General features: G+C 52.3%; 9 protein-coding genes across 18 annotated transcripts; 7 read left to right on the forward strand and 2 right to left on the reverse strand.

The window, feature by feature from the left end:
* Positions 1–1,905: 1,905 nt before the first annotated feature.
* LOC9636915 lies at positions 1,906–4,638 on the forward strand. Its single transcript, XM_024679615.1, has 3 exons — positions 1,906–3,489; positions 3,635–3,796; positions 3,844–4,638. The coding sequence occupies exons 1-3, from the start codon at positions 2,026–2,028 to the stop codon at positions 4,126–4,128; spliced, it is 1,911 nt and encodes a 636-aa protein (XP_024535383.1). The 5' UTR covers positions 1,906–2,025; the 3' UTR covers positions 4,129–4,638.
* A 53-nt stretch (positions 4,639–4,691) lies between these two features.
* LOC9636916 lies at positions 4,692–7,917 on the forward strand. 3 transcript variants are annotated; one of them, XM_024679617.1, is made up of 14 exons: positions 4,692–5,142; positions 5,241–5,432; positions 5,531–5,640; positions 5,859–6,115; positions 6,260–6,385; positions 6,439–6,481; positions 6,534–6,561; positions 6,620–6,757; positions 6,816–6,941; positions 6,993–7,069; positions 7,124–7,279; positions 7,339–7,412; positions 7,460–7,682; positions 7,741–7,917. In XM_024679617.1, exons 1-13 carry the CDS (start codon positions 4,948–4,950, stop codon positions 7,627–7,629), a joined length of 1,692 nt encoding a protein of 563 aa, XP_024535385.1. In that variant the 5' UTR covers positions 4,692–4,947; the 3' UTR covers positions 7,630–7,682; positions 7,741–7,917. The 3 variants fall into 3 exon arrangements, with proteins under 3 accessions (XP_024535385.1, XP_024535384.1, XP_024535386.1); XM_024679616.1 differs by having other exon boundaries at positions 5,859–6,385; XM_024679618.1 differs by having other exon boundaries at positions 5,065–5,142; positions 5,207–5,432; positions 5,859–6,385.
* Positions 7,918–7,966: 49 nt separating this feature from the next.
* On the forward strand, positions 7,967–8,287 carry LOC112347891 (non-specific lipid-transfer protein 1-like). The gene has a single exon (XM_024679487.1). It carries the CDS (start codon positions 7,967–7,969, stop codon positions 8,285–8,287), a length of 321 nt encoding a protein of 106 aa, XP_024535255.1.
* Positions 8,288–9,395: 1,108 nt separating this feature from the next.
* Positions 9,396–11,525, forward strand: LOC9636917 (26S proteasome non-ATPase regulatory subunit 12 homolog A). The gene is made up of 11 exons (XM_002974639.2): positions 9,396–9,562; positions 9,636–9,824; positions 9,882–9,989; positions 10,046–10,150; positions 10,207–10,263; positions 10,326–10,516; positions 10,571–10,670; positions 10,724–10,836; positions 10,886–11,039; positions 11,091–11,168; positions 11,233–11,525. The coding sequence occupies exons 1-11, from the start codon at positions 9,434–9,436 to the stop codon at positions 11,449–11,451; spliced, it is 1,443 nt and encodes a 480-aa protein (XP_002974685.2). The 5' UTR covers positions 9,396–9,433; the 3' UTR covers positions 11,452–11,525.
* Positions 11,526–11,529: 4 nt separating this feature from the next.
* Positions 11,530–13,508, forward strand: LOC9636918 (carboxypeptidase A2). 3 transcript variants are annotated; one of them, XM_024679621.1, is made up of 12 exons: positions 11,578–11,648; positions 11,706–11,758; positions 11,818–11,875; positions 11,964–12,077; positions 12,130–12,261; positions 12,344–12,413; positions 12,469–12,524; positions 12,585–12,710; positions 12,777–12,916; positions 12,985–13,057; positions 13,111–13,185; positions 13,238–13,508. In XM_024679621.1, exons 1-12 carry the CDS (start codon positions 11,595–11,597, stop codon positions 13,490–13,492), a joined length of 1,206 nt encoding a protein of 401 aa, XP_024535389.1. In that variant the 5' UTR covers positions 11,578–11,594; the 3' UTR covers positions 13,493–13,508. The 3 variants fall into 3 exon arrangements, with proteins under 3 accessions (XP_002974686.2, XP_024535388.1, XP_024535389.1); XM_002974640.2 differs by having other exon boundaries at positions 11,530–11,648; positions 11,706–11,875; XM_024679620.1 differs by having other exon boundaries at positions 11,530–11,648; positions 11,706–11,875; positions 12,142–12,261.
* LOC112347916 lies at positions 13,180–14,838 on the reverse strand. The gene is made up of 5 exons (XM_024679622.1): positions 14,007–14,838; positions 13,801–13,939; positions 13,660–13,734; positions 13,489–13,584; positions 13,180–13,428 (listed from the first exon to the last, which is right to left on the reverse strand). The coding sequence occupies exons 1-2, from the start codon at positions 14,599–14,601 to the stop codon at positions 13,878–13,880; spliced, it is 657 nt and encodes a 218-aa protein (XP_024535390.1). The 5' UTR covers positions 14,602–14,838; the 3' UTR covers positions 13,180–13,428; positions 13,489–13,584; positions 13,660–13,734; positions 13,801–13,877.
* A 62-nt stretch (positions 14,839–14,900) lies between these two features.
* Positions 14,901–15,683, forward strand: LOC9636919 (glycerol-3-phosphate acyltransferase 5). The gene has a single exon (XM_024679488.1). The coding sequence runs from the start codon at positions 14,901–14,903 to the stop codon at positions 15,681–15,683; it is 783 nt and encodes a 260-aa protein (XP_024535256.1).
* A 1,384-nt stretch (positions 15,684–17,067) lies between these two features.
* LOC9636920 lies at positions 17,068–18,626 on the reverse strand. Its single transcript, XM_002974841.2, has 6 exons — positions 18,536–18,626; positions 18,037–18,478; positions 17,903–17,941; positions 17,701–17,805; positions 17,587–17,643; positions 17,068–17,524 (listed from the first exon to the last, which is right to left on the reverse strand). The coding sequence occupies exons 2-6, from the start codon at positions 18,472–18,474 to the stop codon at positions 17,186–17,188; spliced, it is 978 nt and encodes a 325-aa protein (XP_002974887.1). The 5' UTR covers positions 18,475–18,478; positions 18,536–18,626; the 3' UTR covers positions 17,068–17,185.
* A 305-nt stretch (positions 18,627–18,931) lies between these two features.
* LOC9636921 (protein NLP9) lies at positions 18,932–23,642 on the forward strand. 6 transcript variants are annotated; one of them, XM_024679611.1, is made up of 7 exons: positions 20,700–20,754; positions 20,809–20,842; positions 20,904–20,979; positions 21,057–21,926; positions 22,011–22,055; positions 22,111–22,858; positions 22,921–23,642. In XM_024679611.1, the coding sequence occupies exons 4-7, from the start codon at positions 21,159–21,161 to the stop codon at positions 23,550–23,552; spliced, it is 2,193 nt and encodes a 730-aa protein (XP_024535379.1). In that variant the 5' UTR covers positions 20,700–20,754; positions 20,809–20,842; positions 20,904–20,979; positions 21,057–21,158; the 3' UTR covers positions 23,553–23,642. The 6 variants fall into 6 exon arrangements, 4 of the variants coding, with proteins under 4 accessions (XP_024535379.1, XP_024535382.1, XP_002974689.2 ...); XM_024679614.1 differs by having other exon boundaries at positions 20,910–20,979; XM_002974643.2 differs by having other exon boundaries at positions 20,809–20,979.
* Positions 23,643–23,866: the final 224 nt, after the last annotated feature.

Below are 23,866 nucleotides of genomic sequence, written 5' to 3' on the forward strand. Positions count from 1 at the left end.
AGGCTGTGCGGCCAAAGGGAAGCGTTGCTTGCATCCCCCACGTACGTAAACAAAGAAAAAAGAGAAAGGGAGGATGAGAGGGAAGGCGAGAGAGAGAGAGAGAGAGAGAGAAAATGGACCCCTCCTTTTGGAAGGAGGGGCCAGGGGGAGATGGGAGATACAACCACAAGGGTCACAACTAGTGAATTGTTTGTTTTCATGGGTGGCCGCACCAATGGTTTTTGGCCGGATGTGATCGTTGGCAATGCCAAAGGTGCCGTGTTGGAGGCAAACTGGCCTAGTAGCAAGGCCCAGCCACAACGTTTATCTCAAGGTTTGCCGATTTTAATCCGTGGACCCTTGCATCAAAAGCCACTATATTATACTACGCAAGACATACATGCATCTATTTTAAGGGCCGGGGATGTCTATGCCCGGGACACATGCCATGTGAGCCGGTAACGTAACTATACGTAACCAGCTGTGTGTGGGAAACCACCGGTATGCCATGCTTGCCAAAACTTAACAGCAAGCAAACAAGGTAGGGTAAGTGGGGAAGGGACGGCTTGAATGCAGGCTGACTGTCCCCACCCACGCAGCTGCAAACCTGAGGTACCCAGTTTCTTCTTTTTTATTTTTAATGCCTTTTTTTACTCATTTTTCTTTTCCTTTTCTGTTGCTATTTACCATACCATGGTGGTAAGGCATGTGTTTGATCATGGTGAGCAGGCAATGTACTTGTGAGAGTGGTGTAGGTGCAGAAATGAACAAACAAGGCACACACACAAGTTCTGCACACACACACAAATCTTAAGAGGGGGTTTGCAGCACACACACTGGAGCAGCAGCAGACACCAGCAGCACACAGCAAGGATGGAGATGAGGTGAATTGAATGTAACACACACCACACCACACCACACCACACCACACACCACACACCACACCACACACAAACCTCTCTCCTTTTTTTTTCTCTCCCCCTGTCTTTCTAAAAGTGGGAGCAGCAACTTATCCCAAGAGCCTACTACACCTCCCCCCTCTCTCATTTTCTTCCCATTCATTTGATCTCCTAGTTTAATAGGAGGTAAAAAACTTTTGTGGGAGCTTGGGGGGTTGGGGGTTTGGTGAATTGGTGGTGTTGGGAGCAGGAGAGAGCAAGCACCAGGTAGCACAGATCTGATCCATTCTGTAGCTTAATTGATCCAAAGGCTCCCCTGCTACAGTGTGCTGTGCAACCAAGAATTCAGGGGAGAGAGCAGCAGCAGCAGCAGCAGCAGCAGCAGCATCAACAAGAACAAGAGTAGGGGAGAGAAAAAAAAAAGAGATCTTTTAGACACCAAGTGAAAAGCAGAGCACCCCAAAACAAGGGAAGTGGGAAAAGGGAGAAAAGAGAAGCTGAGATATGGAAGAAGAGGGAACAAGAAGCAGGAACTGGCTATGGCTGTGGAGGGGAATATTCGCGTCTCCCATCGTGGAGGAGGGAGAATGGAGGGCAAGGGAGGGGTAAGAGGAACCCAGGATTGGACTGGAGTTGGGCTAGGAGAGCTAGTTCTAGTTTGGTCTTCTCTTTTTTTTCCTGGATTCCCCTCTCTCTTCTCTCTCTCTCTCTCTCTCTCTCTCCCTCGCGTGGTGTGTGTGCGCATTGATTCAGGTGTAGGACTTTCTCGCTGATTGATGGTCCATGGAAGATCAAGCGCTACCGTGTTGATCGGGGTGGGAGGATCCCCATGGCAGCATCCAGTGATTCGGAGAGTAAGAAGAGCAGGAAGGAGGAATTGGGGGGCGGTGGGAGCAGCAAGGAGGAGAAATCCGATACCGCGGCGGGCGGGTCAGATCAGGCCCAGCAGCAGCAGCCGCAGCAGCAGCAGCTGGCGGTGGTGCCATCGCCGGCCGGCGGCGGCGGCACGGCCAATGGCGCGGGCGGTACCGCCGGCGGTACGCAGCCGGCGGCAGCATCCTCCGCCGCGGCGGCTGCCAAGGAGCGCGACTACATCTGGACCGAGGACGCTGTGCACGTCCTCCTGGATCACTTCCTGGAGAAGTACATGAGCTACGAGAAGGGGATGATCCGCAACGCCGACTGGGTGGAGATCGCGCAGCGCGTCAACCAGCAGCTGGAGGGGAACAAGCCCGTCAAAACGCCCGAGCAGTGCAAGAACAAGGTGGACAATCTCAAGAAGCAGTACCGCAAGGAGCGGCGGCGCGGATCCCTTGGCCCCTCCAGCACCAATTGGGCATTCTTCTCGCGGATGCACGACATCTTCGAGAGCGATTACAAGAAAACAGGGGGTGGTGGCGGCGGTGGAGGTGGCGGCGGCGGAGGAGGAGGAGACCGAGATCCTGGCGGCGCGAGCGAGGACGTACCACCGCAAAACAATTCCAATCCCGCCCCCGCCGCCGCCGCGGCTGCCAACAACATCGAGGACGCCCACCACCACCACCGCTTGCGATCCGCGGTGGTGCCGGATCACTACCTGGCGTCGCGCGAGTTCATCCGCAAGCAGCAGGAGGAGCTGATGCAGTACAACAAGCGGCCATCGCGGCGGAGCGAGACGCCGCCACCGGGGTCTGGCGGCGCGCCGATCTCCCAGCAGCACCACCCACACCACCACCACCACCACCCCATGATGCTACTGCCCGAGTCCTCACACATGGCCTTCCCGCCGCACGCATCCAATCACCACCACCGCGAGTCCGGCAGCACGCCCGCGCGGAAAAAGGCCAAGTCGGACCGGCACGAGCAGCACGGCGTCCCGCACGGCATGACGCACGGCATACCGCAGCGACACCACGACCAGCGGCACTTGCAGCCGGCGGGGCCGCCGCAGCACCACGCGGAGGGATCGGGGCCGCCGTCGTCGGACTCGGGCGGCGGGGGTGGTGGCGGTGGAGTGGCTGCCGTGGAGGGATCCACCAAGCACGAGCGGAAGCTCCACCGGCACCAGCTCGCGGCGCTGCGGCGCGACTTCATGGAGGGATTCACGGGCTTCGCGGAGGTGATGCTCAAGATCGAGGTGGCCAAGATGGAGATGCAGCGGGATCTGGAGCGGCAGCGGGCGGAGATGGAGCTCCACCGCACGCAGATGATGCTGAGCAACCAGCTCCAGCTCGCAAAGTACCTCAAGGCCAGCCCGATACCGCACGGCATGCCGCCCGACGGCGGCGGGGCGGGCCCCTTCTGGCCAAACTTCGGCTTCACCGACGCGAATGCCAATACCGCCGGCGGTACCGGCGGCACGCCGCGGCTCCAGCTCGCCATCCCGATCTTCCCGGACTTTACCGCGCTGGATGCCGTGGGGCCTTACGAGGTACTGCATTTGCTCCCCAACGTGGAGGTGCTGTTTGTGAGCCACCAGCCTGGGCTGTACGCCGCCGGCATGGGAATGCTCACGTTGCAAGCCACCGCGTCATTCGACCAAGTGACGCGGCCGCAAATCCTCGTCGTGCCTGGCGGTATGGGCACCCGGAGGCTGCTCCAAGACCGAGTTATACTCGACTGGATCCGAAAGGTACGTTTTCTTCTTTAATGGCTTGAGTGGAGACAACAAGTTTTTGTTGTTTGCTACTGATCAACTTGGCTGCTTCTGTCCTCGTTCCACTCGATGCGTACTAAAGTTTCGATTTTTTCGTTGCTTTTGGTGGTGGTTCTTCCAGGTTCACGAGCATACCCTCTACACTGCTTCCGTTTGCACTGGATCGCTGCTGCTCGGTGCTGCCGGATTGCTAAAAGGGATCGAGGCAACCACGCATTGGAACTCGCATGAGCTGCTAGCGGAATTTGGAGCCAAGCCAGTATCCTCGAGGATAGTCCGCCAGGTTGGTTTCAATCACCCGCGCTCCTGTATAACTCTTTGTTCTTCCAGGGGAAGATCATCACTGCTGCTGGAGTGTCCGCTGGGATCGACATGGCTCTTCAGCTGGCCGCCCTTCTAACGGACGAGGCCACCGCCAAGACGCTCCAACTTTTCATCGAGTATGATCCTCAGCCTCCGTTTGACAGCGGCTCGGTGGCCAAGGCCGGGCCCGAGGTGGTGAGCAGGGCCAAAGAACTGTCATCCAAGCGACTCCAAGCCGTGGCTGGTGCCAGTGCTGCTGCTGCCGCTGCCGCCGCCGCCGCTGCTGCTGCTACTTCCAGAGCTCCAGCGTGAAGCAGAGAGAAGAAAAGTCTACTTGTTCTACGATGCTGCTGCTGCTGTTGTATGTACCAAAAGACGATAGAGGAGAGTGAGGGAGGGAGACGAAGAGCTCTAGAATCGAGACGAGGAACGAGCAGCGAACGACTGGAATATCCTTCTGCTTTGGTCGGGGAGAGAGATGATCCAGTTTTCCAAGAACACAGCCGGAGAAAGAGAGGCTCCACAGCTCGAGAGTTTCCATTGATCATTGGTACGCTGCTGGGGCTCTCGCTCTCTTTTCATCTCTTTCTTTGCTCCATCTCTTTTTCTTCCCGCGGGACTAACAGTTCTTCTCTGCTAGCTCTCTCAGCTCTCTAAATTTTTTGTTCGTTTTCTTTTTTTCTTGGGCTCTCGTTCATACCGATTTGTGTACCGCTGCTGCTGCTGATTGATTGACATCACTGTGCGTTTCTTCGTTTTTTTCCTTATATAAATTCTTGGTAGCCTCTGAGACGAATAAAGAAGAAAAGAACTTCCTTCCTCTGTGGCCGAATTTTCCCGCTAAAATTTGAAAGTTTAAATCTCTGTAGGGTTAGGGCACGAGGAGATGGCGACGGGCGATGGCGATGGCGATGGCGGTGGAAGTGACAATGCGAACGAGGTGGTGTAGTTTTTTCTTAGACACCTCGGACTGGGCGACGAGCTGGGAGGTGATGGCTCCTCCGCAAAGCAGTGTGACAGCGGGTGATTTCTTGCCAAGGACAGGGCTTTGATTTCTCTTGCACCAAGACGGCAATGGTCACGAGAAGCTTGTGAGAGATCTCCTCTGGAGGGCAAGAAAGCGTAGCAAGCATGCAGGGAGCTAAGCCGGGGAGCCGCAAGGAGGTGGAAAGGGAGAGGCGGAAAAGCTTGGCGTTGGATAGAAGGAAGACCGCGGCCATTAATCAGGGAAGCACAAGTGGAGCCGTAAAGAATTTCGGTCACAGCAGTACGCTCACGCCACGGACTCTGGTGAAGCGATCCCACCACAAGGAGCACGTCTTGAATGTGAGCGGCCTTCTTTTTCTTCCGCGAAAGCTACCACAGTATACTTTTCTTCCATCGCTCGCAGCTTGTGGTGGTGGTAATGGCGGTTGCTTTTCTAGATCCTTGCCGAGAAGAACTTGAGGATCGGAGCCTTCGGGAAGGTTGAGACGCAGGAGGATCAGCCGGCATGGAAAGCTCGGCCCAACGCACAGCAAAGCCCGCAAGTTCTAAACTTGAAGAAGAGGATGGAGCAGAGGAAGAGGCATATGACGCAGTACACGAAGAACAACACATTTGTGGACATCTTCAAGGTGGTATCTTTTCTAGTTTTTCTTTCGATTTTTTTTTTGCTTTTGTTATGTCGTGTTTAGATTCCATGCCTTCTCTAATCAAAACTCTTACCGTGCAGGACACTGAGGACCGCCGAACACCGCCAGCGACGGCAGGAATTGTTGTTGCCGGTACAATCGAGCTGGTTGCTCGTCAGGTTATTGAGAAGCACGCAGAGATCCAACACAGGTAAGCAAGCGCACACCTAAACTTCCAGAGTTAGATTGATATGCCTCGCTGAGAGTTATCCAACAGCGATGCGTGCTTGAGAGAAAGCGACCAAAACACATTTTTCTTCGTTTTTTTTTTCTTTTTCTTGTATTTTTTATTTCTCTCTTTTTACGCTTGTGTGCGCAGTGGGTGAATGCAACTTGCATTGATGACTATCATCGTACTTGAGTGTGCAGAGAAAAGAAAGGAGTCTGGGCCCAATTAGGAAAGCCTTATGCGTGCTTTGGCTTACCAGCTTCGGCCATACCGAAGGACTGTCCAATGCCAGCCGGGGCTCCACCTGGTGAAATGTATCCTTTCTTTGGACACGCTCAGAAGCCGCAACTGTTAGAAGTCGGACAAGACGTTACAAAGTTTAGAAGAAAGCGTGCTCAACCTGTCACACGGGAAAGCTTAAACATGCAGGGCATGCTGATAAAGCTGGGCCTGCAAGGTAGGACTACTGATACTACTCACCTTTGTCACCCGTTTGCCTGTGATCTGATCCTACAAATTCTTTTCCTGAGTGATTTGCATGTTTTGTACAGACTAATGGACGGCGTTTGTTTTCATCAGCGTGTTCTCATATTTTCTGTAGGCAGTACAAAATTCCCAAGGGCACCTCTTGTCGAGGCAAATGACTTGAAGACGGCTGTGAAGTACGGTGGTGCTTGCTACACACTTGGGAGGTCCGTGCCTTCTTCAAAGCGTTCCAATTTTGACGGTATGTACTTCAGTGCCTGGCCTGTTTCTTTTTTCAGAACTTCTTCTTTGCAGGAAGAAGCAGGCTTTCCTTTGATCTAACTGAGCTGTTTGAAAGGTAAGATAATAGTATACATCTGGATTGATGTGCTGTGGCTCCTAATTCTCAGTTGGCGGAGCATATCTGGTGGATCACAGGTATGGCCCTTTCATAGTTTTTTACATGACTTGTAGCTGACTCCGACAAGGTCTATAGAGTGTTTTGGATATGGATTTTAGTAACGTGCCGCCGCCACGAATGCCTGGTGTGAGCTTGCCGCAGCTGGCGAAGTCACCCGCACCTCAACTTGAGCGTCCAAGCACCAGTGCTGGAGAACAGTCTTCGCATAGTCTGGTATTTTATTGTATGCTAAAGATTCCTGCGTCATAGATGTTTTGTCTTCCCTGCGCAGCTATATGGCTGGAAGAAAGGTTTTGCTGATACGAGGAAAAGGCTGCAAGACAAGCTTACACAGCGGCTAATGAATAGAACAGTTCGGCGAAGGCATTTTAGATCGTGTTCCCCTTCTACAGCAGAGGTATCCTGTTTGTTTTATTGACAATGCCGAAGTAGTTTCTCCTTTTTGAAGATTTCCATCAAGCTTTTGGAACACTTAGAGGAACGGGGTGGTGGTTCTAAAACTCCACTACAGACAGGACACATCTGGTCAGCATCACTCTCAGAGAGATCTGATTCCTGACAAATCAGGTGGCAATGCAGGAAGGGTGTCGAAGATAAACAGAGAGAGATGGACGCGTCGGCTGTAGATCCGGAAGTGGAAGCTATCAGCAAGTTCTACGAGCGTGTGTGCATGTTTGTCAACAACCAGAAGATGGATGATCCACTTATGGACATGCTTGTCAGCCATCTTAAAGAGTAAGTCGGCATCGCTGTTTGATTGGGATTATTTTTCTTGTCCCTGTGTTTTATTCTAGACTGTTGGAAGAAGGCTACAAGCTGCAAAAGAATCTACTCATAGCTCTCTGCGAACGCTTGTCGAAGTTACAAGGTACTTTGTGCTTGGTCGGGTTTAACTTCTGTTCTTTTTCTTTCCAGATCACGTCGAGGCTACCGGGAGAATGACATGCTTGATGCCTATTCTCAACTTCATCTGCAAGGAGCTTCACCTCACGTCCGTGGAATTCAACTCCATTCTTGGCAGATTTGGCCTGGATTGGTACAACACTTTCACCAGGCCATCTCTCTCGGGGACACCAGCTCCATAGAGTTCTTCCGCTCAACGCAAACTCATTGCAGTGAACTTTAAGAGCGTCTGGATGTAAGTCCGACTCTATCATTCCCACCTTTCTCACCTTTCTTTTCTCGTTGGCTTGCAGAAATCAAAGGGAGGTGCCAAACCGTGCTGGCAAAAGTGTCCGCTTTAATTTGGAGAGGTAACATTATTTCCGTGGGATACAGAACGTCGGCTGGACTCACGAGAAACTCAATTCGTGGTCGGCGACTCTGGCCTTTGCATTTCGTATTTAAGCCTAACATTCTTTCCGTTCACTCCACTCATTCTTTCTTTTGTTTCCTTCGTCCTTTTTAAAACCGCTATAGATCATGGCCGCAGCACGATCGACACTGGCAGCGCCACTTCTCATCCTCCTCCTGCTAGCTCTGGATCATCCGGCTCAAGCGAGAACCTCTCAAGGCAGTTGCAACTCAGTCCTGGGGACGCTGGGCCCGTGCTTGACGTCCGTGCTTGGTTCCAAGCCGCCAGCTCCATCGCGAGCGTGCTGTGCGGCTGTTCACGCCGTCGCCCCGCGGCTGGTGTGCCGCTGCTTGCTGGGCGTGGCAAGAAAACTCAAGGGCGTCAACTTTAGCGCGGCTCGATCCATTCCGAGCAAGTGCCATGCCTCAGCCAGCTTCAAGTGTATATGATGTGGTTCTCTTGTTCATGATCGAATAAAAGGATATCCCTACCTTTTTCTACCCTTTTTGTGTATTTAAAATACTGAATGATAGGGTTCATAGAGAAAGCTTGCGAAAAGAATGAGGGTGTTCCCTGGATTCCCTGTTGCCCAACGAGTAATCGCCGCTAGCAACTCGATTGATTTGCCCTACCACCTCCGGCCCCTAAAGCTCGGCTGCCGCGCTCTCCCCCAGCCCGTGGAAAACGAAAAGTTTGCCGTGGACGTGGACGCGAGCTTTGCATGGGACTCGGGCATTGTCGTACAGGAGCGCGGAGCTTGCGTACGGAGGAGAGCCTTCCTGATGGACTTGGACGACGAGGTGTTGTTGTGGAGGCAAGTCCCGCCGTTGGATTTCCCCAGCGTGGAGTCGGCCGCGACATGCAACGGTCGGATCTACGCCCTGGCCAGCGGCGCCGTACACGCGTACGACGGGGTGGCGTGGCGGCGGCTCGAGGAGCTCGGCGCCGGGTGCATGGAGATGTTTAGCGTACGAAACCGGCAGCTGGTCGGGGCCTTTGTGTACGGAGGCCCGAGGTTGGAGCTCCGGGCGCTGGATCCGGTGACCCAAAGGTGGTCGCGGGGCTTTGGATCCGATCATGGTTTGGAGGGCTCTTGCCTAGCCAGAGACAAGTTCAGGAAGCCGATGGTGGCGGCGATTGGAGACGCGATTGTGATGACCCGGTGGGTTTCTGGCGATGGCGGCGCGACGAAGAATAGATTTTATGCGTGGGATGGATCGAAATCGGCGTGGCAAGGGATGGGCGGAGATGGGGACTACATGATCGAGGGCGTTTGCACCCAAATTGCCCCGGCAAATGCAAGTGAAGTATATGTTTCCAGCCTGACGAAGGGCGTGATCGATAATAGGTCTGTTTACAAGGGTATGGTAAGGTGGCAGAGCTGGGAGATATGGTGGGAGCTGGTAAATAGTTGTGCCTTCTAAAGTAAACATATTTCAGTGTAAAAAGATAAAAAGGTAATCTCTCAGCCGTAAGAAAATGCTTGCATTGTAAATAATAAAGGTAGGGTAAAAATCATAAAGGTTTTATAAGGCGTAAACACCAAGGCATTGGAGTTGCTTTTTAGGGCTTGTGAGCAGTGCGACAGGAGAGCGATGAGCGCCATGGAGGAGGACAAGGCGACGACGACCGCGAGCGAGGCTTCGTCCTCCAAGGCCGGCGCTGGCATCGATTACGCGGCGCTGGAGAGGGATATCAGCTCGCAGCGGGCAGTCGCGCTCCAGGTAATGCGATCTAGGGCTTGCCGGAGCACGGCTCACCGCGGATTCTCTCCTGGCTCGTGGCTTGTCGTGGCAGGATGGGAAGCTCAATGCCGCCATTGAGTCGCTGCTCAATCTGGAGAAGGGAATGAGACTCGCCGCGGATGTTCCTGGCACGCGCAAGGTCGTTGTGGCGATTGTGGAGCTCTGCTTCGAGACGAATTCTTGGAAGACGCTCAATGACCAGATTATGCTACTGTCCAAGCGCCGGGGCCAGCTCAAACAAGTGAGTTCCTTCTTGCGAGAGAATTTTCCAAGTGACTACCAATTTTTTCTTTCCCAGGCTGTGACGTCGATGGTCCAACAAGCAATGCAGTACCTCGACAAGGCTCCTGACCAGGAAACGGAGGTGGAGCTCATCAAGACTCTGAACCTGGTGTGCGCTGGAAAGGTTTGTAGTGAACAAGATTGCAAGCTATGAGTTGCTACTTAGATCACTTTGTCCAGATCTATGTGGAGATAGAGAGAGCCAGATTGATTCGAAGACTGGCGACAATTAAAGAAGGCCAAGGACTGATTGCTGAGGCGGCAGAGCTGATGCAGGAAGTAGCGGTAAGCACATTCCAGCAAAGATCATGTCTGGTCTGGTTAACCTGTTTGAAATTTAGGTGGAGACTTTTGGGGCAATGGCCAAAACGGAGAAGATAGCTTTCATACTGGAACAGGTAACAGCTCTCTTTCCATTTCTCTTTTCAGAAAAGAAAGAACTGACTATGCTGTATTTCAGATCAGGCTCTGTCTAGCCAAGCACGACTACATGCGGGCCCAAATACTTTCCAGAAAGATCAACCCTCGAGTGTTTGTTGCTGACTCGAAAGAAAAGAAGAAGAAAGAAGGAGACAACATCGTGGAGGAAGCCCCTGCTGACGTTCCCTCACTCCTGCAGTTGAAAAGAATGTACTACGAGCTAATGATTACGTGAGTACCACTATGTTTGTAACTCCTTTGGAATCTAATTTTTCTTGCTTGTAGGTTTTACTCACACAGCAACGACTACTTGGAAATTTGCCGATGCTATCAAAACATCTACGATACTCCCTCTGTGAAAGAGAATCCGTCAGATTGGATGCCCGTAAGTGTAGTAATGGACTTTGGATTTTCTGCGCTAACGTTTTTTATGAACAGGCTTTGAGAAAGATATGTTGGTACCTGGTGTTGTCACCACATGATTCCATGCAATCTAGCTTGTTACACGCCACTCTCGAGGACAAGAAGCTAACTGATCTTCCTCAATTTCGGTACGCCTCCCATCCGGCACTTAAAAGTTTTCATACTGTAGTTCCTCAGGTCTCTGCTGGAGAGTTTCGTGACCATGGAAGTTGTGAGCTGGGACCAGTTTTGGACCACTTACAAAAGTGAATTCGAGCTCGAGGCGACACTTCCGGGGGGCAAACTGGTGGACAAAGCATTGGAGGATCTCCGGCGTCGAGTAATCGAGCACGTAAGCGTCTAGCTTCCTCTCAGCTTTGTTTCTAACAAAAGTTTTGTGCAGAACATACTAGTTGTGTCGAAATACTACGCGAGAATCACCCTGACGCGGCTATCTCAGCTCCTGTGCTTGCCACTTGAGGTGAGCTTTGTGCTGCTAGGCTCAATCTCTGTCTCATCAATCTCGCTTTGTTTCGCTTCTTTAGGAGACGGAGACGTGCTTGTCGGAGATGGTAGTGTCGAAAGCTCTGGTTGCCAAAGTGGATCGGCCCGCGGGGATCATCTCTTTCCAGATGAACAGAGAAGGGAACGACGTGCTCAACTCGTGGGCCATCAACATCGAGAAGCTGCTGGATTCGGTGGAGAAGAGCTGCCACAAGATTCACAAGGAGACGATGGTACACAAAGTGAGCTTGAAGGCTTAAAGAGAGACGTTTGTGTTCTCGAAATTTTTCATAACTAAACGAATGTTCTTGCTAATAAAAGGAGCCCTAGAGTATGAGCAAAAAGAATTAGAGATTGTCCTTGCTAAAGCTCGAGTGTGAAGACCATCCTAGTTCTTTTAGGGATGCTGGCGGTAAGATTGAGGTGGCTCGTGATCTTGGCGCTATGGCTCGACCAGGTAAACGCAATGCATTTCTTAGCTCCGACCGTGGCTGTGGTTCCCTGAAAATGATAGGCCGCTTCCATGGAGAGCATTGCGACCCCAAATTTTACACTCTACTACCCGAGGTTCTCTCAACTCGAGTGAAAGATGAATGTGGTTTTTGTGGTTATCGTCTTGCTTGCAGTGCTGCGCTCTTGAGAGAACTGGATGCTTTGGTGGCTCGCCATCCTTCGACAATGAGTGTAGGTACTTCTCTCTCGCTTGTCGAAGCTCTACTTTTGCTACTACTGTGAGAACTTATTTAATCTTATGTCGGCATTTGATTCTAAGTTGGAGGGGATCCAAGCGGATGCCTCCGACGGCTACAAAGCAGAGATTCGAGTTGTCACAGTGGCTGACAGCGTTCAAGCATCGTCTTTCGACGATCGTGTGCGCATCTTTCTAGTAAGTAGCAATGAAATATCTTGCTGATTGTCAATAACTATCGAAGATCTAGAATTTTGGTCAGCATGGAAGGGAGCTGATCACGTCGGAGGTTGCTCTGCGGCTGCTGCGAATTTTGAGCAGGGAGGACAAATCTGCAAGTAAGAAACATATAGATCGCATTCTTTCCAGAGCTGTGTTCAAGGTGAATTCACGTTTTTTTCTTTGTTTCATTTTCTTGCCGGTAACTCGAGGTCGAGGTTTCACATCTTGTTTTACTCGTCCAGATTGTCCCGATGGAAAATGTTAATGGACGGCAAACTGTGGAGAACGGAAGCCTCTGCGAAAGAAGAAACGGTACGCGTTTAATAGCTTGTAGCCCAGGAGCAAAAGACTTATTACTTGTTTCTAGGCAGGGGTGTTGATACAAATCGAAACTGGAAAGTGAACTGGGGAGTGAAAGAAAAGGTGACTAACTCTCTGTTTCTCAAGCTTGCTTGTGCCGGACGAAGGCATTTTTCTTCGCAGGATTACGACCCAACCGAGGAGTTCCCGGGAACAGCTCCATTTAGCGAGCCAGAAACACGGATACTTCGAGACATTGCTCTGCGTTTTAAGCCTCATCTCTGGGTGAACGTTCACTCGGGGATGCAGGTAAGGATCCTCCAAGGAAAAACATTGCGGACTCTCAAAAAAGTTTTTCCTTTTCCTTTCTTCCAGGCTTTGTTCATGCCTTACGATCATAAGAACGCGACGCCGGGCTATCAGGCAGCTGCAAGAATGAGCTTCTTGTTACAAACTCTAAACGCTCTACATTGCAACGGGAACTGCACAGTGGGCTCTGGAGGTGGTGCCGTCGGGTGAGGCTCGACCTTTTCTTTCTTTTCAAAGATTTGTTCTTGATCTCTGGATGAATTTGCTCGCTCAGATACTTTGCACACGGAACTGCGACTGACTACATGTACGATGTATTGAAAGTGCCAAGCGCATTCACGTTTGAGGTAGACAATTCTCAACTCAAGTTGATCCATTTTCACGCTCTTCTTTTTGTCAGATTTACGGGGACGTGCATGCCAACCGCGACGATTGTTTTAGAATGTTCAATCCCACAACACCAGGCGCGTTTGAGGTAGCATACTACTCTCGTTTCTCTTTTCATATAACAAAGGCAAAACTTACAGAGCGTCGTCACGAGATGGTCTCTAGCATTCGTGACACTCGCGTTTAATCTCAGCAGCATGCCAAGCAAGGCCCTTGGAAGAAGCCGCAAGGTTGGAAGAACTCTGTGGGATTCCACCAGAGATGACGCGCAGAATCCGATTGTGTCAAGGGAGCTCCGCTTCTATTTACTTGCAACTGGCCTCATCCTGTGCTGCGTTTGTTACAAGCTAGTTAGTCGTCTGTGCCATTGCAGTCCGCTTAAATCACTAACCTGATACCAATTCTTCGCAATACTCGTGTTGTCTACGCAAAGCTCGAGGAGTCAAAGATGGACGATAGTCTTTAGTTCTATCACTTGTTTGAATACCTGCCGCAAGACAACACAAAGCAAACAGTGTGTGAGCCACAAGCTTGGAGCATGGCGAGAAAACAAATCTCACACCTGGGCTGCGAGTACACAGTGGTGAGTTTGGTGGGAAAAGCCTCAGTCCTCGGCCGTGCCGTTCGCCTGGAGCACCTAATCAAAACTAATACTTTACCACACAAGAAAAAGTAAAGGAAGAACAACATCGAAAAGTCTCACCTTTTCCAAGTGTTGGCCTCATAAAATGAATTTCACCCTCCACACCCACCGCGAGCAATTGCACGTCGATCGATTCTTTAAACCTCGTCGCGAAATCCCACTCCAGCGCGAGGTAGCCGATGGGATTCCAGGCAGCTACCTGAGCAGTCACAGCCATTTAGAACCAAAACAATCAGGCCCTGGCTGTCTATAAGATTGGTCCATACCTCTCGCTGACGCTAGAGACATCTCTCCACATCGCGCCCCGGGAAAATGGAGAATCTCCCACTCACGACCATCTTCAGCAGCTTCTTCACTGGGATCCGCTACCATCTCCAGCCATTCCCACTCGTCTCCAAATGCAAGAACCAGGCCAGGACGCACCACTCGATCGTCTCCAATTTCCTGGGCACGCTTGTTCTGGAGAAGAGCCCGTTCCCGTTCTTCATGCTCGTAGCTTTCGAGGCCGGAGGCTTCATACGAGCCCTCCTCCTGCTCCTGCTCTTTCCGCTCGTCTTCTTCCTCAGTCACTTCTTGTCGGCTGGATCGTCCGTGAAGCTCATGATCTTCGTCACCTTCGCTGGCCTTAAGCTTTCCGACATCGAGCTCATTTCCCTGGGAGTGCTCTCCAAGTTCTACGGCGACAGGATCCGCGCCAGCAGCTACACAGTCTTCACGTCGTTTGGATTCCGCTGCATTGTCACGGAGTTGCCCCGGATCATGGTGGAGCCGTTTGCAAAACGCTACCTTGGAGCGGACATGATAGTAGGAACCGGAATCACGAGCTTCAGAGGCAGAGCTACGGGGCTTTGCGACTCGCATGGCGTCCTGGTCGGCGAAAAGAAGCTGGATGGCTTGACGAGAGCGCTCAAGGATATGGCTACTCCCAATGTAGGACTCGGCGATTCTCCTGCTGACTATCCCTTCATGGGCTTTTGCGAGGTGAGTAGTTTTTCTTCCTCCCAAAGATCTGGAAAAGTCTCCTTCCTTGCTGTGCTGTTTGCTGCCAGGAATCGTATCTAGTGCCGCTGGAAAACTCCACTGCTCTCCCACAGGACAAGCTCGCGTCACCAGTCATCTTCCACGACGGCCGGCTCGTCAAGCTTCCAACTCCGATCAACATGCTCCTCACATTCCTGTGGTTACCGATCGGATTCCCGCTGGCGCTCATCCGGATGGCCGCCGGATCACTGCTCCCAATGCACGCCGTCTACCACGCATTCCTCCTGCTGGGCGTCCGCATCATCATCAGAGGCAAAATCCCATCCTCCAGAAAGTCCGCGATCGATCAGCAGCCCGGTGATCACGGCGTGATGTTTGTCTGCACTCACCGATCACTGCTCGACCCGATCTTCCTGTCCGCCGCGCTGGGCCGCCCAGTCACCGCCGTCACATACTCCATCTCCCGCCTCTCGGAGCTCCTGAGCCCTATCCCGACCGCGCGGCTGACCCGGGATCGAACCCGCGACGCGGCCAACATCCGCGAGCTGCTTCGAACCGGCGACCTGGCCGTGTGCCCAGAGGGCACCACGTGTCGCACGCCCTACCTCCTACGATTCAGCGCCCTGTTTGCCGAGCTGACGGACAGGATCGTCCCGGTGGCCATGGAGGCGGGAGTTTCGAATTTTCATGGCTCCGCCGCCAGGACCTGGAAGGGCGCCGATCCATTCTACTTCTTCATGAATCCCTCGCCCAGCTACACGGTGACGTTCCTGGATCAGATCCCCACCGAGAAGACGTGCGCTGGGGGTGGATTCCCCGCGCACGACGTCGCGAATTACATCCAGGGATTGCTCGCGGCGGCGCTGCGATTCCAATGCACGAGCCTGACGAGGAGAGACAAGTATCGAGCACTCACCGGCACGGATGGGATCGTCACAGCGGCGCCAAGCGCCATAGCCTAGGGCTGAGACCCACACAGGTCGGGGGTTCGAATCTATCTCACGCGCGCTTTCTTTTTGCGCCATGATGTAACGAAGTGGCACTTTGTGCTGTCTGGACGGATTCGAACCTGGGACCCCCGCGTGTCAGTGATAGTGATTTGACGTGGAGGGAAAGCTTTGTTTGCCAGTGAGAATAGCTATAGTGGACGATGAAGACGATGAGACACACACACACCGGACTGGAATGGCCATCACATCCAAGAACCCTAAAACTGGCTGACTGACTGGACTGACCATGGAAGGAGAAATTTGAGAGAGAAGGAAGGCACGCCCAGCGCAGCGGCATTGTCTCGATCACCACCGATGTGGGTTTGTTCTGCTTTAGGTGGAAATCTTGCGAGAAATCGCTGGATTGAGAAAACTAAAATCTCACGAGTAATCAATCACAAGAAGAAAGCTTTTTGTCTAGATTCATTCGTTTCTTCGCCGATCGATCGATCTCACATCGCTAACACACTCGAAAAGAAAGAAAAGCAACACAAAGAAAGAAAACACTGGAGGCTTGTGGCGCTTGCGGCACAAAAAAACTCGAGATGCCGTCATCAATCGATCAATCCGGGGGGAGCTGGACGCATCGCGGCTTGAGAGAAATCGAAGAGACGGCGCCGCTCAGCCTCTTGCAGAATTTCCTGGCGGAATGGCGGTGATGGTGGCACTGATCGCCGTATTTGCACGAGACGAGCGACCACGCCGCGGCCTTGATCCTCTTGATGCTTCCCCGCAGTCGATCACACACGCTGAGCTTCCGGCGGAACTGGTAGCTGTGGAGATACAACTGGCGATCGTAGAAGTAGGAGCTGCCATAGCTGCTGCGTCGCGAGCATCGGCCGAGAACATCCGCGAGCTCTCCCTCCCGATCATCATCATCAAGATCGCCGCCGCCGCCTTCCTCTTCTTCCTCCTCTTCGTCTTCGCCTCCTCCCGGATTATCATCCTGGCCCGCCGAATCGCCGCCATGGCCGCCGCCGTCGCCCGCAAATGGATTCCCCACCGCCGCCTCCCAAGATTTCGAGCTCCGCCGGCTCCTGGAGCGCCGCGGCCGCAGCGATTGATCATAGCCGGGACACATTGCCGCCGTCGCGCCCGCGCTTCCGGTGCCCAGACAGAAACCAAGAAAAAAGAAGAAAATCCCAGCGCCCTGGCGCGCCCTGATCAGTCCAGGAAACGGACCGACGAAAGATTTCCGCGCGATCGATCGGCGGAGTCGGCGGTGGCAGCGGCGAGAAAAAACGCTGGTGGCGCTAGGGCGCTGCTCGTCCGAGAGGAGATCATGCGCGGCGGTCAGCCATAGTTTCGGCTGAAAACATGTCTTGTGGTTTGGGCTTTTAAGGCCAGCCAGAACGGGTGACTTAAGTAAATGTCATTAACCGGCACTAACATGATAAAGGCGGGAGTTAGGGCAAAAGCGCATATACTTTTCTCATAGGAGAATATACTTTGGGACCAGATCGCATATACCTTCCTCATAGGCGAATATACTCGGGGCCAGTGCCACCTTGTGACGAATCCGGCAGGCTCGTGTAGACGCAAATCTCGTTGTTAAGCTCCCAGCCCCAGTCCGCGGTGCGCGATACCCCCATCCTTGGCCAGTGATTGATCCTCACAAAATTACTCCTGGCGATGGAGTCGTGATCTTGGTCGTGATCGCCCTCGTCTTGGATGATGCTAAAGGTGCTCTCGTGCCCGCCCCAGACTGCGTCACCCGGCCCCGCGGTCTGGGAGCCATCGCTGTGGAAGAAGCGCTGCATTGGAGCCTCGCCCCGCCGGGAGGGATCCAGCTCCAGCCAGTACTGCGGCACAGTCTATAGACGAATTCACGGAGTGAGAGGAGAGATCGTTCCAACTTCGTGAATTTCTCGCTTACGTCTTTGAAGCGATACTCCCAGCCGTGTTGGCAAAGATCTTCCAGAGTTATGGAGCACTGCATTGGCGAAGTTTTGAGATAGAACAACGAAAACTTCTGACGAACTTGTCTTACCCGTTTCGAGTCCTTCATGGAGATCCCATAAGCGGCCACTTTGGATAAGCCGGGTAGCAGTGCCGCAGCAGGGATGTGTCTCTTCCCCTGCCATAAGCTTGCACACTACAAACATCGGAAGTCAGTCCCAAGAAACCATTTTGACAACCCGGAAAGGAAACGAAGAACAAGACCAAAAGGCCAGACAGCCACAGTTACTTACTATTTCGCGTCGATCACGAGCAGAATAAGAGCTTGCAATCTACAAAGCCAGGCCACAGCAAAGAAAAAAAAAGAAAGAACACCACCACAGCAAGCTTGAGAAGAGAGGAAACAAAGACTCGGAGTTTTGCTTACCTTTGACACCCAAAGAGCGTCCGAGTGTGCCAGAGTTTTCCAGTCTTTGGATGTTACTCCACATCGTGCCAAGCTGAGTGCATCAAGTCGGACCATCACCAACTGCAGGATATCGGGGCCCAAGAGCTTGAAAGGATCCTCCACAGTAGCTCTTCTCGTCGATCCGGCCTGGAAGATAATCCTTGGAGGCAAAGCTTCCGGAAGCTGGAACTTAGAGGACGAGCTTGGCCCGGCGATTGCCATGGAGTGAGCACTCGACCGGCGATAGACCGACTTGATATCGTCCCAAAAGGGGTGCTGTGCCGTGTGGTACCTCAGGCAATCCGAGAAATCCCGGGAGTGGAGCTTGCAAATCGTCTGGCGACCAATGCGAGGATGATACAAGACGCTCGTGGGGCTCGCGTATCCGCCATCGTCCTTGCTTTCCACACTCTCCATCGATCTGGAAGAATTGGATCTAAATCTCTCCCCCCACCGCGTTCTAGGGTACAAGAATTACCTTGTTCTCAAGCCAGCCGATGGCGGCGTCAAGGAAGAAGATCGCAGCCCAGAGCTAGTGGATTGTAAGGACACACGCTCCCTGCGCTTGGCTTATAAGCGGCGCCGATTGGCCGCTCCGTGGACGAATCGGAGCCGTGGGATCGCCCAAGAACAATCTTCTTGAATCTTGACACTTGGCCAGAGTGGAACATGGTATCGCCTGCGCTGCCGAGCGCTCATAGGCCGCGCCCATAAAAAAGTTTTGGACACCACCACTGTCACGACAATGCTCGATCCAGCCAACGAAAATTGTCATCGATCGCGAATCTCTAGATGGCTCCAGTGATCCGCCAGGGGCCACCGATCAATAAATCGTTTTCTTATCCCATAAATCTCGGGGGTTTTATAGGTCTAGAAGACTCTAGCGCGATCGCTCTTTAGTTGCGATACATTCTATAGCATTGTCTAGGGTTGGAATGGCTTGGCCGTGGCGCGCTTCCGCTCACGCTCTCCATCGCATTCTTGCTCCTCTAGAGCGATCGATCTTGCCGGCAGGAGCTGGCCTTCCCTCACGGTACTGTGATCTAAACCCTATCAATGAGGATTGAATCTCGCGTAGCGGTCAGGTTCCAGGATGCCACGGCCAGCGGCAGGCTGGATCGATTGTCCCACCGGCACTTCCATTCCGATGAAGCATCGACGGCCAGGGTCTCTCTCAAATCCAGGAAGCTGGAGGAAGTTGTCATCGCGATCGGGGGGAATATCGGCGACCGGGTCAGGAATTTCGACACGGCGCTGAGGATGATGCGAAGCTCTGGAATCCAGATCAAGAAGCACGCCTGCCTGTACGAGACAGCGCCAATGCATTTGCTGGATCAGCCTCTCTTCCTCAACTCGGCCGTGACTGCCACAACGAGCCTGGATCCTCACGAGCTGCTGGTGGCCTTGAAGGAGATTGAGAGAAAGCTGGGGCGCAGCCAAGGTAGTGTCAAGTATGGGCCGAGGCCGATCGATCTCGACATCATTTTCTACGGGAATTTGGAGCTCAGCTCGGAGAACTTGCGAGTTCCTCATCCTATGTTCTCTGGGAGGCCTTTCGTGCTGGCTCCGCTCCTCGATCTTCTTGGTCCGGAAGTGGAGGATAGCAGGCATTGGTCTTTGGTCCATCAAGTTCGGAGACACTGGAACGATATAGGTGGCGAAGGATGCGTCAAGAGAGAAGGGATGAAGAAGGTGCTTCCTGTGGGTGGAAAGCTTCTTGACTGGCAGGAGAGGACTTACGTGATGGGGGTTCTTAACGTCACTCCGGACAGCTTTAGCGATGGTGGCAAGTTCTTCACAGCTGACAAAGCAGTGAAGCAAGTCCAGGAAATGATCGAACAAGGAGCCGACTTCATAGATGTTGGAGCGCAATCGACAAGGCCAAATGCCGAGCGTCTTACCACTGAGGAGGAGCTTCGACGGATCGTGCCAGTGCTAGAGGGTCTGAAGAGCACACCGGACAGATCCAGGGTCGTGCTCTCGGTGGATACCTTCGACTCCAACGTTGCAAGAGCAGCTGTAGAGCTGGGTGCTGATCTGATAAACGATGTCTCGGGTGGCAGCTTGGATCCGAAGATGCTGGGGACAGTAGCCGAGCTGGGGGTTCCTTGTGTGCTAATGCATATGAGGGGCGATCCATGCACGATGCTGAGTGAAGCCAACACAAGTTACAGCGATCTACCACGAGACGTGGCCAGGGAACTCGCTGCGAGCATCGAACAAGCCGAGGTTGCTGGAGTTCCGGCATGGAAGATTATAGCTGACCCGGGGTTTGGATTCTCGAAGACCGCCGATCAGAACGTGGAGCTGCTGGCGAGGCTTGATACGTTCAGATCCGGGCTGACGCAGGCGAGATTTGGGGTTGGAAGTATCCCGGTTCTGGCAGGGATCTCGAGGAAAGCTTTTCTTGGTCAGATCGTTGGCTGCTCCAGGGCCGAAGACCGGGACAATGCCACGATCGCTGCTGCTACAACAGCGATTTTAAAGGGTGCGAATGTTATAAGAGCCCACAACGTGAAAGCTGTTCGAGATGGCGCTATGGTGGCTGACTCGATCCGCAAAGTCCTGGCAAGTTAATCAAGTAAGCTCTTTTATATTTTTCTTTTGTACTAGTTTTGTTCTTGATGTTGACGTGTTTGAAGGGGCTGATTGGAGAAAAGATTCGAGTGCAAGGATGATGCAAATGATTCTTTCTAGGTGAACCAGTTATCTCTGAAATCTCAAATTTTTGCTAAGTATTGTGTGTTCCAGCTGTTTGCAATATTTCAAGGCGGTGGCTTATGCAGTGAGAAATTATATTTATTTTAAATTAAAATTTTTTGATTTTCGAGCGAATGTTTTGGCAGGAGCAGCACCTGTAACATGGGAGAACAAAGTTAACATATAAAGTTAATAGTACAGTGTAATCGTATAATTATATATGTAAGTGATCTGAACCGTCCATAAAAATTTATGCGATGTTAAGAGAGTATCTAATGTGTGGGGATTCCCTGGTGCAGATTCTGGACGGTGTAGGCGAGGAGGAGAAGAGGGGAAAAGGGGAAGGAGAGCAATCTTTGCTTTGCTGAATTAAGAGGCACGGGTATGAAGTTCCTGCTCTAATGGAGTATTCCGGGTTAGTTCTAGATGAGGAGGACCCTCTTTACTCATGGCTAGAAGGTGGGGTGGATTTTGGAGCAGCCCACTCAGCTCTCTTTCAGAGCTATGGATTTGATCAGCCACAGGGTTTAAGGCCAGTTGCTCAGCAGCAGCAACAGCAGTATCAGCAGCAGCATCAGCAGCAGCAGCAGCAGCAGCAGCAGCAGCAGCAATTGTCTCTCGAGAAGCAAGACCAGATCCCGAGTTTGCTGTATGGGCTTCCGAATTTTGTCTCACAGCCGGATCAAGTTCACAGCAGTGTCAGTGACCTCCAGAAGAATTTAATCTGGGCTTTACAACACATGAACTTGTCCACGAGTGGACAAGTTCTGATCCAGGTCTGGATGCCTTACAGGGAATCCAACACGGTGTTTCTAACCACCAAGGATCAGCCGTACGTGATGAGCAAGAGCTTTGACAAGTTCGTAAGGTACAGGAGCGCATCGGTGAAGTTCATTTTCCCCGTGAGGGATGGATTACAGGCATACCCAGGGCTTCCAGGGCGTGTTTTCATGAGCCAGGCGGCCGAGTGGACGCCCAATGTCCGGTTCTACAGCTGCCGTGAGTTCTTACGAGTCAAGGAGGCCGTTAACTGCGATGTCAAAGGTACTCTTGCATTGCCTGTGATGGAGGTCGGCTCTCGAGCCTGTGTGGCGGTTCTTGAAGTTGTTACGAGCATAGAGAAAGTTCAGTATGGGCCAGAAATCGACGACATCTCCAATGCTCTCCGGGTAAGCACCTCTCTCCTTTTTATTTTTTTCTCCAAAATCTTTTTTTTTTTTTCTGAGCTCAGCTTTGTTTTCTTGTATATGTAGGCTGTCAGCTTGGCCACCGTCTCAAGTGCTGCTCCTATATCGGAGGTTTGTTTTTTCTTTACTGTGTTCCGTCACGTTTCTTAGTCACAGTCGATTGTAGATACGTGAGAATCGGCAATCCGCGTGGCTTGAAATCAACGAGGTGCTGATGACGGTGTGCAGGACTCATACCTTGCCACTAGCACAGGTGTGGATTCCAGTTTCGAGCAACGGTGTGGTGAAGTTGGTGACAAAAGGCGCTCCTTTCTACGGAGATAGCGGTTTCCGAAAGCCGTGCGCGGAGCATGTACTGCTCAAGGGACAGGGGCTTCCCGGCAAAGCGCTTCTTTCGATCCAGCCTGTTTTCAAAGAGGACGTCAGGAAATATAGCAAGGACGAGTATCCGCTGGGACACTATGCGCGGCTGTTCAATCTTGTGGCAGCCGTAGCAGTGAGATTCCGTAGCAATCTCACCGGTGGAGATGACTACATCTTTGAGTTCTTCTTGCCGTTGAGCTGCAACTCAGGCACCCAGCAGCAGGACTTGCTGGACTCGATGTCGAAAAGTCTCCAACGAGTTTCGAAAAGCTTGCGGACCGTCACACGTCAAGAGCTAGCATTAGAAGCACCTGGTGCGTTTTCCGGATCGCAGCAGCAGCAGCAGCAAGTTTTGAAGGCCGAGCTTCCAAAGCGGACGTACGAATCTTCTGAAGTGGAGTCCGAGATTGTAGAGGAGAGCAGTGTAACCTCGAGCAGCGTCACTGTTCGGAAAAAGGCCAAGCGTGGTGCGGCTGAGAAGATGGTGTCATTAAATGTTCTCCAGCAGTATTTCTCGGGGAGGTTGAAAGACGCAGCCAAGAGCATTGGAGGTACGCGCTTCGTTCGTCTTGGCTGTTTTTTCTTTTCTGAACTGCATTTGTTTGTTCGACAGTTTGTCCTACGACGCTGAAAAAGATCTGCAGACAACACGGGATTGATCGCTGGCCGTCACGCAAGCTCAAGAAGATTGATCGGCAAGTTAAGAAGATCCAAAACATGCTGAGCTCGGTACAAGGCTTGTCACCCGGCTCTACAGTGGTCAGCGTTGGAGGAGTGTCGTTCGGCGACGTGACTTCGTCAAGAAGTGGTGGTATAGCAGCAGCAGCATTAGCAACGACAGCAGATTATCAAAAGCAGGCACACACCAAAAGCACAATCGAGCACGAAGTATCGTCATCGTCTCAGCTGCACAGGGACAAGTCGAGTTCTTCGCTGTCGAGCAACGATCACAGCCCGGCGGAGCTGGAGAGGACTCCAACTCGGGACGACTCCTCGCTCTTCACCGTCAAGGTGAGGCACGGAAGCGACACCGTGAGATTCAAGCTCCCGGTCGACCAGGCCGGAATCGGCGAGTTCCGCGAAGAGATCGCGACGAGGATGAATCTCCAAGGCCGGGAGTTTGGCCTCAAGTACATGGACGAGGACGGAGAGTGGATCCGGCTGGAAAACGAAGAAGAGTTTAGCGAGTGTATGGGTGTGGTCCGGCACTCGGGTGGAAAGATGAAAGTCCTCCTAGTGTTATAGCAGTAGATCTCTGATTACGTTATCGCCACCCAGAGAAAGGAAAATCTATCATATAGTTTCCAGCTTTGTGGGAATTTTCTGACTGGAGAATATTTGCTATGATCGATATTGACTTTTCCATGGTATGTACTTTTATGCTGAAAGTGATTAGAAGTTCGAGACTGTCCACGCGTTGTCCAAGAGCGCGTACGGTAATGGGTCCGCCGCACGCCACCCATGCCGTACGTAGCTCCAAAGTTACAGCAAAATGTGAGTTGTTAGCGCGATTAATATGATGAAAAGCACGTAGTTGCCAATGTTGTTTGCTTGCCAAC

The sequence above is a fragment of the Selaginella moellendorffii genome, unplaced genomic scaffold (assembly GCF_000143415.4).
Source record: "Selaginella moellendorffii unplaced genomic scaffold, v1.0 SELMOscaffold_25, whole genome shotgun sequence".
NCBI classification, from domain to species: Eukaryota; Viridiplantae; Streptophyta; class Lycopodiopsida; order Selaginellales; family Selaginellaceae; genus Selaginella; species Selaginella moellendorffii.